General features: G+C 26.8%; 2 protein-coding genes across 5 annotated transcripts; both read left to right on the forward strand.

Moving 5' to 3' along the window:
- Positions 1-244: 244 nt before the first annotated feature.
- LOC145750361 (uncharacterized) lies at positions 245-4421 on the forward strand. 4 transcript variants are annotated; one of them, XM_082566378.1, is made up of 6 exons: positions 245-310; positions 1159-1216; positions 1329-1377; positions 1747-1895; positions 2859-3035; positions 3456-4421. In XM_082566378.1, exons 1-6 carry the CDS (start codon positions 298-300, stop codon positions 3634-3636), a joined length of 627 nt encoding a protein of 208 aa, XP_082422504.1. In that variant the 5' UTR covers positions 245-297; the 3' UTR covers positions 3637-4421. The 4 variants fall into 4 exon arrangements, with proteins under 4 accessions (XP_082422504.1, XP_082422506.1, XP_082422505.1 ...); XM_082566380.1 differs by having other exon boundaries at positions 247-310; positions 3109-3599; XM_082566379.1 differs by having other exon boundaries at positions 247-310; positions 3119-3599.
- A 905-nt stretch (positions 4422-5326) lies between these two features.
- On the forward strand, positions 5327-8798 carry LOC145751644 (uncharacterized). The gene is made up of 11 exons (XM_082567832.1): positions 5327-6154; positions 6409-6600; positions 6737-6894; positions 7009-7123; positions 7422-7544; positions 7626-7708; positions 7837-8038; positions 8168-8227; positions 8324-8391; positions 8543-8606; positions 8737-8798. The coding sequence occupies exons 1-9, from the start codon at positions 5944-5946 to the stop codon at positions 8362-8364; spliced, it is 1185 nt and encodes a 394-aa protein (XP_082423958.1). The 5' UTR covers positions 5327-5943; the 3' UTR covers positions 8365-8391; positions 8543-8606; positions 8737-8798.
- The last annotated feature ends 672 nt before the right edge of the window (positions 8799-9470 follow it).

The following is a 9470-nucleotide window of genomic DNA, read 5'->3' on the forward strand; positions in this document are numbered from 1 at the left end:
AAAGTTTATATATCTTTATTCAATATGTACATATATTAAATAACAGTATATATAAAGATTTTATTTAATTACCAATAAACGCTTTTAAACCTTATTTTTTATCGATTAAATAACTTTTTGAACGTTTACTCCGTTACTAAAAATAGATTAATTGAGGATAAACATATTAATTTTTACGTTTGCTTGCATACCACCATGCGGAAAATTAGTTATTATTGTTTTATTTCAAGCTGTTTTGAAAAATGCTTTATTTTTTTGTTTTTCGATAAAAGGTATTGTTAAGCTACAATCTGTAAGATGCCAGAAGAAAGTAAGTTTGTTGTTTGTATCGTTTAGTTAAAATTTGAAAAATGAATTTTAAATTTTTCAATAGTTTAATAGTGTTATAACTTAGAGCGCTAATTAAAGTATGCTTAAATGATTCAAATTTTTTACGTTTTTATGTTAAAACAAAATTAACTGTCAGATTGTGTTGTGTAGTATGCCGGCAGGGTGATCAAGAACACTTGCTACCCAGTCTGGAAAGTAGGGCAGCGTGCACGCACGAGATTTTTTTTGGTGAAAAGCACGCGCAATACTGACGCCTTGTATATTTAAGCCAGATTTAAGTAAAGCACGCCAACATAAATCACGCGTAGACCGAAAAGCGTAGTACGCGTGCACGCGCGGTCACGCTTTTTTTTACGCTTGCACGCACGAGATCGAAAACTGCCCTACTTTCCAGACTGACTTGCTACAACACACATGAGGTCGTGGGTTTATTCCCCACTGATCTCATGCTGTAGTACCCTGTAGTAAGGCGCTAGAAACAGTATGAACTCCTGCTAAGCCAGCACTTAATCACCAGTATAGTTATCCGGCAATTAGAATATATTATTTTCCTAACTGCCACAGGCAACTCGAGACTCGGTCGTAGTAACTAATGTTACTCTATGTATAAGTCGCGCATTCGACTTTCCCACATCGAGAATAAAGATATTTACAAAAAAAATCTGTCAATAACATTATCTGATTATTTCAAAATTTATCTAATTTTAACGAATTAGACAAAAAATATGTATTAGACAATTTATTTAATAAATTTTAGTTGTAAATTTATTTTTTAAAGCCAAAGGGTACAATAATTTAATGTTAACTTAAATTTTTATTAAATTTAAGGTCAAGGCTATGCAAGAGCATTGCTTGAGAATGTTTTTAAAAAGAAATCCAAAGACAAGTAAAAGCTTTTATAAAAAATAAATTGTTTTATAAAATTTGAAATGGATAATTTAAATAAAAATTAATGTTTATAATATATATTTGTATATTATTTATTATTATTTTTTTAGAAATATAATTTCTAAAGAAATAATTCCAAAGAATGAAAATGATAATGTGGTAAGTTTAGAAGTTACAGTTTTTATATTTTAGTTTACAAAAATGGTAAGAACACTTGCTACATTACTATGAGGTTAGGGTTTAATCCTCGCTGCTCTAATGCTGTAGGGCCTTTGAGAAAGGCGCTATAAACAGTATAAAATCCTGCTGAGCCAGTACTAGCAGCATAATTACTGAGCAAATAAAATTGATATAATATTCTAGACTGCTAAAGGAAACTCGAGAATGGGTCAAAGTAACTGTTTAGAAAATTATACCCTATAATATATATACAGCATTTTATTTTGTTTTATATTTTTTTTTTTAAGTTTTTTTTTATTAAAAGCTTAAATGTTTTTTAATAATTATCAATAAATTTTATTTTTGCAGGTTCATACTTTGGAAAGAAGTTTAACAAAAGACGATCCACTTCTTGAGAGTAACACTTTTAATGGAGAAGGTGAAACAAATAAAACAAAGTGGACACAAGATGAAGTTCAAACCACTTCGGACAACAATGATGATAAAGAAAATAAAGAGTAAGTATTTAAATAAGTATACTAAACTTGGTAATATAAATCGTAGAATATCTTTTAGAATTAATTTATGTTGTTTTTTAGTTTAATAAAAACACAGAGTATACTAAGCTCAGTGTCAAGAAAAAGAAGACGAAATAAAAACCAGAAAGTAAAGTGGTCAGAAATATTAACATCATCTCAGGAAAATTGTAAATTTTCAGAAAACAAATATCAGAGCGAAAGCGAAACATTAAGATTAAAAGATCTAGAAAGTGAATGCATCAGGCCCAGTGGTATAAGCCAAACTAAGTTAAACAAAGATGGCCAAAATATTAGTGAAACTAAATTTAGTACTATTGAAAATGAGGAAATTGAAAATGACGCTGCTGACTCTACAGAGCAATTAAAGGAGGATTTGGATAGTAATGTATCACATGAAATTGATCAAAACATAGAATCTAGTATACTAGAAAAGGATAGCAGTAAAACAACTGAGTCTACATCTAGTTTTAGGAGAATGTTAGGAAGATTATGGGCAGATGAAAATATAAATTCTGGTTTTGGTTACCAGGAGTCAATTAATGATAGTAGGGAGGAAAATATGTCAAATTTTACAAACTCTTTTTATACATTGTTCAAAGCTAGCTCCGATATTATTAGAAAAGTAAGAGAAGAGCAAAATTCAACAACCAATTTTAGTGACAGGTAATCTTATTTTAGTGTAGTTTAATGCTTTAAATTATAAAATAATTATAAATAATAATTGGAAAATTATACAGATAAGGCAAACTTATCGAGATTTTTTTTTTGAACGAGCGATTGTATTTGTACTATAATAAGTCAACCAATTTAATTTTGGTACAGCAGAAGTCTGTATATACCTTTTATACAGCTTTTGTAAAATTTTCACAATTTTTTTCTTACAGCCACTTTTTATTATGTTTATTTTTAATATTTTTTTTTTAAATATTTGTATATATTTAGTTTGGATGTGGATAAAGAAATTATAAAACCACCAGAGGAACAACCAAAACAACCAATCTGGAAAAAGTTTAAGTTTCCCGGGTTTAATAAAAAGAAAGAGTCAGATATTGAAGCAAATCAATCAGACAATCTTGAAAATACGACTTCGATTCCTTTGCAAGAAATTAAAACCAACAAGTAAGTTAGTTATTGAGTAATAATAATTTTGTTTAGCTAAAAAAAAAGGTTTTGTTTTATAAGTAACTGCCAGTGTGTTGTAGTGGTTGGAATACTATGCTTTAAGGAATTTAATTCCTACTGTATTCATGTTGCATCGCTCTTAAGAAGGGTGCTACAAACGATACCAAGTTAAAAACCAATCGGTGGCTTAATTATGCATCAAATTTAATCATTTAACATCCTAAATTGCTGAAGTTAACTTGGTATAGATTGGGGTATCAAAAATTACTTTATAGGTTTTAAAGTATGAACACCTGCTAAGCCAACACTTAATCAGCAGCATAGTTACCGGGCAACTATAATCTATATAAAAAAAAAATTAAAAAAAATTAAAAATCTAAAAATTTGAAAATGAAATTTGCTAAACAACGAAAACAGAAAAAATGTTCCAAAATATTTTTGTGCATCCCGAAATTTTGAACAAATGTGTGAGAATCTTGCGAAGCAATTTGACACCATTCTTAAACCTGCTGAAAAAACTCTAAATTTTCAAATAAACAACACTTTAAAATCCACTTTTTATTGCTACATGTGTGAATGTTTTGCTTCTTCTTGTTAATATTTATTATGCTTACTTGTTTGCGAAATTTGCTATATTTAAATGTAGCAACAATATTTGGTCGGCTAATTGGTTTAACAATAATCTAAATGGGAGGAAAAACAAAAAATAAGGACCTAAAATATGTTAAGGGACTTCTGTAAAATCCTGTTACCTAATTATTATAATATATGTACAAACAAAAACCTGTGTCATTCTAAAAAATTAATGTTATATAACAGAACATGTTAGTCTTACTAATTTAACGTGCATGTTTTTATATAATTAAAATGTAAATTTTTTTTTGAGTTTTATCAGTGTGTAAATGTATGCTTTTATTTTCTGAAAATGTAAAACTTTTTTTGGTTGGTATTAATGTCTAACTACCCTTATAGTGCTTATTCATGTAAAAAAAATGTTGTACAGTATCCTTAATGTGAAATTGGCTTGTCGTGTAATGTACTTTGCTATGTATTTTTCCTTCTACGCTACGTAGACTGTTTTTATTTTACGATTTCTTTCTTACCTTCATTTTAGCCCTACCCAAATTGGCCGGTAAATAAATAAGGTAAATTTTCTTTAGTTTTGCCAACCTTTTGTCTGTATTATCGTGTGCAAACATTTTCAACTTGCTTATCAACAACAACAACAAAATGTTAATGGTTTTTGCATGTTTAACTATCCTGCACGGTTTCGGTTGATTTTATTAAGATTTTAGTAACAACTTTTAAATTTAAATATCTAAAAAAATTGGAATTATTTTTCGATTTGGCTCACAATAATAAAAACTTAAATTAGTAAGTTGATTTAGTATATTTTTATTGCAAAGGTTTTAAAAATTTGCCTAGTAGTTATATATTTTTTCAGTTTAGTATTTTCTTTTAATATTACTAAATTTGACCATTAAAACCTTTCAAGTCTTTCAGTATTTATTCTTTTACAAGGCTTAGTCATTGAACATTGTTGTGAATGTCTAACATAGTGTCCCCCCATGCATTTTAAAATTATTCTTGAGCAGGATTTTATTAGCATGGGTCACTGGTATTAATAAATATGATTATAAAAAATTGACAACCTGAACATGCTTAAATTTTTTACACATAAAAAATAATGTAAAGGAAATTATTCATGAAAAACTTTATTTTTAAACATTATTTGTCAATGTAACTTATTAATTTACTAATAACAACAAAATTATATTTATTTTGGCTTGAAATCTTCGATTTCAAAACATTGTATTATTATTCTTACTATGGTTTAAATTTGTAACAATGCCAATTATTCTTGACATTGGTTTTGGCCATATTTTTTAGGATTAATAAGTGTTTGTTTAATAAAACTTCAAAATCGATATTATTAAATTTTGAACCTTCAGCAATTGTTTATCATGTTTACGAAAAAAACAAAAACATGTAATTGATTAAGTTTGGTTTGTTTATTACAAGTAATCAAAAATTCAAGGTTAACATTTTTTTTAATTTTAGAAAGTTAACTATTCTGATATCAGTACAGTAAAAATATGCTAACAGTATAATTTTTTGTTAATTAAACATATACACATTTTTTTAAATTTAGTTTAATCATATATGACTTTATAATTGACATTTTTCATTATTTACTATCTATTTGCATACTTACCTTAATAGTTGAAATCTGTCATATTCGCACATCCACATATAGATATAACAAGATTACAAAATAAATGAATGTAGGATGTGAAACAAAATGTAGGATGCAAAATGTGTCCAAATATGATGTTTGTTTTATTGTCAATTTATACTGGTGTGGGTGTTAAGTTGAGTAAGCAATCAATACTAAGGTAATTATTTTAACATTTGTAATCTTTCAGAGGGGGAAATGTATATTTCCACACATTACCAACATATTTGTGTTGCAAGGTGTTTTATTAGTAATAAACAAAGTGTATATAACCTGTAAATTACATAGTGCACTTATGCATAAAGATTATACTCGGTTACATGTTTTACTGCTTGGAAAAAGTTAAAAAAAAACACAATAAATGAAACCCTTATCGTTTTTGTTGGTTTTACTTCAACAGCAAGCTTTAATTAACGGTAAGTTTTTAATTATAAAATAATAATAAAGATAGCCTACCTGTTTATCTTATATACCAAAAATTAATATCTTTAAGGTATTTAAAAATCCTTTAACACTAATTTGTATTTATTAGGCTTTGGAGAATGGAAATCTAAAAAAAATAGTTTGACATACACCTACCATCTTTGTTATCCATATTTGTGGAATCATAATTTTATATCTTCATGGGAGTTAAACTTAAACAACCAAACCATTTCTTCCATTTCAGACATGATATTTTATAAGTATGGGTGTGAACATTTAAAAAGCCAAGTATCGTTCTACTCAACTTCTTGCATATATATTGATGGGTGGTGTGCAGATGTGTCATATACCATTGATGCCAATGTTAATATTTTAATTGAAAAAGCAACCCTTGGGCACTGCTATATTAGTTGGGCTTATGGTAGACATGTTTGCAATGATGCAAATATAACCATAGGTAATTTTATTTTTTAGTTTAGTAAACTAAAATGAAACTTTAGAATATGCTTAAGTTCCAATATTAAGTTTGTGTACTGTATAAGAAATACAAGTTTTTAGTTGTTAAGGGTAAAAGAATATCAAAAACTAAGCACAGTCAGAGTTAATAAATTCACTGTAGAGGTTAAAGAGATTAATTTACTGTATAATGAGAATTGTTTTCGTAGATAATATAGTTTTTTTTTTAAATTATGTTATTCAATTTTTGTGTAGATTGTACAACGAAGCTTAACCACAATGTGCAAGTAAATTCATTATCAACAAAGCATTTGTCAACTGGAACTTTGGCATGTTTGAATAATGGAATCTTGTATAATAATAATGGATCTCAACACTTGTCGACAACAACTTTATGCCTGGCAAATTCAAGATGGCAAAATTTAGAAGATTTGCTATGTGTAGAATGTAAAAGTTTAATGTTTAAACTACAAATCATTATTTATTATAGTGTACTCATTTTTTTACATTTGAATTATATAAAAGCATGTTATAGAAAATTTGCACAAAATTATGCTTATTTTAATTATAATTAATTTTTTAGTTTTTGAAATTGTGATTGAATTACCCAATATCACCAAGACAACTGAACTTACAGAAATAAATTGTAAACTACAAGATATAAACTCAATATATCTCAACTACCAACTGTTTGTTGGAGGAGTTATGATTGATGAAACTGGACCAAGAAACGCTCAAAATGTTAATATTTACTTACTTTTATAAAGCTGTTTGTCTTTGTTTTTGCTACAAACTATTTATTATATTAATTTTTTAATATAATACAATTTTTAACAACTTCCTTACTTTTCATAGATGTTATGGAACATTCCATTACGACCAACATTTAACAATAAGAGAGTTACATGCAAAGCAGAAAATGCTACATTTTCATTTTCATCTGAGAGCAGTTCAACTTTAAATATCTTATGTACGAACATTTGTTTTGTTAAAATAACAATGATTTATAATTAATTTTGTTTAATAAAATAAGAAGTAATTTAAATTCTTTATTTGTAAGCAACTTGTTATTTTAAAATGTAATGCCTTAAACATGTAAAAGCTTTTTTATGTAAATTTAAAAGTTCTTTTGCAACAATTTTTTTTTTAAATTGTCATGACTAATGTTTGTACAAGTACAGCATGCATAATGTGTTTTTATAGTATTTAGAAAAAAATATTGTTCTTTTAAGGTTTAAATAATTTATTTTTTAAAATGCTTTTTTTAGATCTTCCACAACCAACTTCAATTAAAAATTGTGTTTGGTATGGTGGCTTAATTGGAGAATGTGAGATAACATTTCAATCCAACCCTGCAATTAGTTTAGAAAACATTTCAATGATTAAACAAGGTTTGTTTTAATTAATTTTAGTTGACATTAATTGCATTTTTATAGTTTAAAGTTTAATAAATTTTTTAAAACTTTTGCTAGACACTGGGCATATGATTCAGCAAAGCAATCTAAATTTGTTTAACACGGAAAATACACACTACATAAAATTTGTAAATAAAAAGGTATGTTGTGTAATAATAAAAATGATGGTTTGTTTGTTTATTTGAAAGAAATGTAAAATTCCAGTGTGGTCGTGTTAATTTAATTATAACAAAAATACAGGTCTTAAAAAAATAGTTTTTTCCTTTAGGTTACTTCTCAGGACCAAGGCCTTTATTACATAACTGTGTTTTCCCCAACATTTAACATAACAACCAATTATGAAATGATGATTAAGATCAACACAATAAGTTACTTATATGAAGTTTACATTCCAGTTGCTATTTTGGGTTCAGTTGTTTGTTCATTTACCTTGTATTTTATTGCAAAAAAACTTATTATAATCTACAAAGGTGGGTAAACTAATGTGTTAAAAATTGCATCAGTAAAATATGATATAATTATTTAATAATTTAGACAAACTATTGATAAAGCATAAGTGTAAAACACAAAAGAACATAAATTTATTTTTAATGTTGCAGTGCCCCCTAAAAATAAGACCATAAAAAAGAGTACAAAAACGGAACCTGATCACAAGAAAAGTAAATCCAATATAACAACTTATTATAAAAGTTATTGAATTTAATAAATAAAAGACTTGGCAAATATTAATTAAGTAAACCTTTAATTAATTTTAGCTCAAAGGCCTTATCTGGCATATAACCATAAAGAAAGATAACTTACAACAAACCCAATTTCTAGACAGGTATTTAATATTTTTATTTTGAAGTAATAATACATATCATAAGTTTTATATCCTCTATAAAAAACTACTAATATGAATACCAATTTAACAACTAAAGCAGTTATTATTAGATCATACAAAAATAAATATTGATAAATGCGATATAATTTAGATTCAAATCATGGCTTTAAGTAACCAAGGTGCCCCTTTACAATCACAACCAACATGTTCTCCAGGTAGTTAGATTTTGTAGAAGACCAAAATCTCTTAAACACATTAACATAGTTATTTTTTGTTGTTAATGCATGGCTTGTACTGCCAGGTCTGTCACTTTTTGGATTAAATTTACTGGCTTTCGTTTTTTAGATTTACAAAATTATGCAAATTGTAGTTTGGAGGAAAAAAGAAATTCGGGAATACCTATAAAGGTTTAAACAGTATATCATTTACTTTAAGCAGCAATAAATATTAAATAAATAAATATTAATATCTATATTATAATAATATCATTGTTATAATTTTTTTAGAAAACGCCAATGCTTCCAAATAAGAATATACCTCTTCAAATCAACTTGCAAAGTATACATATTTGTAGTGGGATATTTAAATTAATCAGCTTACTTTACAGTCTTATATAGAGTTGAAACTTAACATCTAAACATAGGATTTTCCAAACCAAAATAAAGTCTTTTTTATTAACCATGCTTATGTGTAGTTACAATTTTGGGTTTTAACATGCTCAGTATACAACCCTGTGTTAAATGTATAACACAAATGTATAACCATAACAATATTTTTAGAAATGCAAGCTCAATTTAATACAAGTGATAGTGGACATTCCCTTAACCAGTGCAGTTTTAACAATGATGTACCACCTGTAAGTTTTAATATGTTTTTAAATCATATGTGTAAGTTTTATTGGATTAATATATACTTTTAGACCAGTAGGCACAACACACTATGTAATTTTTTTGATTTAGACAAACAATGACTATGAGGAAATGTTTGCTAGAAGCAACGACTATGAAAATATGTCTTTTAGATAAAAGGTAAATAAGACTGTTAATAAAAAGAGGCTAAGAAAAAACAAATGCATTCAA

Source organism: Corella eumyota, chromosome 4 (genome assembly GCF_963082875.1).
Source record: "Corella eumyota chromosome 4, kaCorEumy4.1, whole genome shotgun sequence".
NCBI lineage: Eukaryota > Metazoa > Chordata > Ascidiacea > Phlebobranchia > Corellidae > Corella > Corella eumyota.

Bases quoted from the DNA above. Each gene is read 5' to 3' on its own strand.
- LOC145750361 (XM_082566378.1), top strand. The intron at 1,217-1,328 runs GTAAAAGCTTTT...TTATTTTTTTAG, and splicing joins AAAAAGAAATCCAAAGACAA to AAATATAATTTCTAAAGAAA. The intron at 3,036-3,455 runs GTAAGTTAGTTA...CAACGAAAACAG, and splicing joins CAAGAAATTAAAACCAACAA to AAAAAATGTTCCAAAATATT.
- LOC145751644 (XM_082567832.1), top strand. From the start codon at position 5,944: ATGATATTTTATAAGTATGGGTGTGAACATTTAAAAAGCCAAGTATCG. The intron at 6,155-6,408 runs GTAATTTTATTT...ATTTTTGTGTAG, and splicing joins TGATGCAAATATAACCATAG to ATTGTACAACGAAGCTTAAC. The intron at 8,039-8,167 runs GTGGGTAAACTA...TTAATGTTGCAG, and splicing joins ACTTATTATAATCTACAAAG to TGCCCCCTAAAAATAAGACC.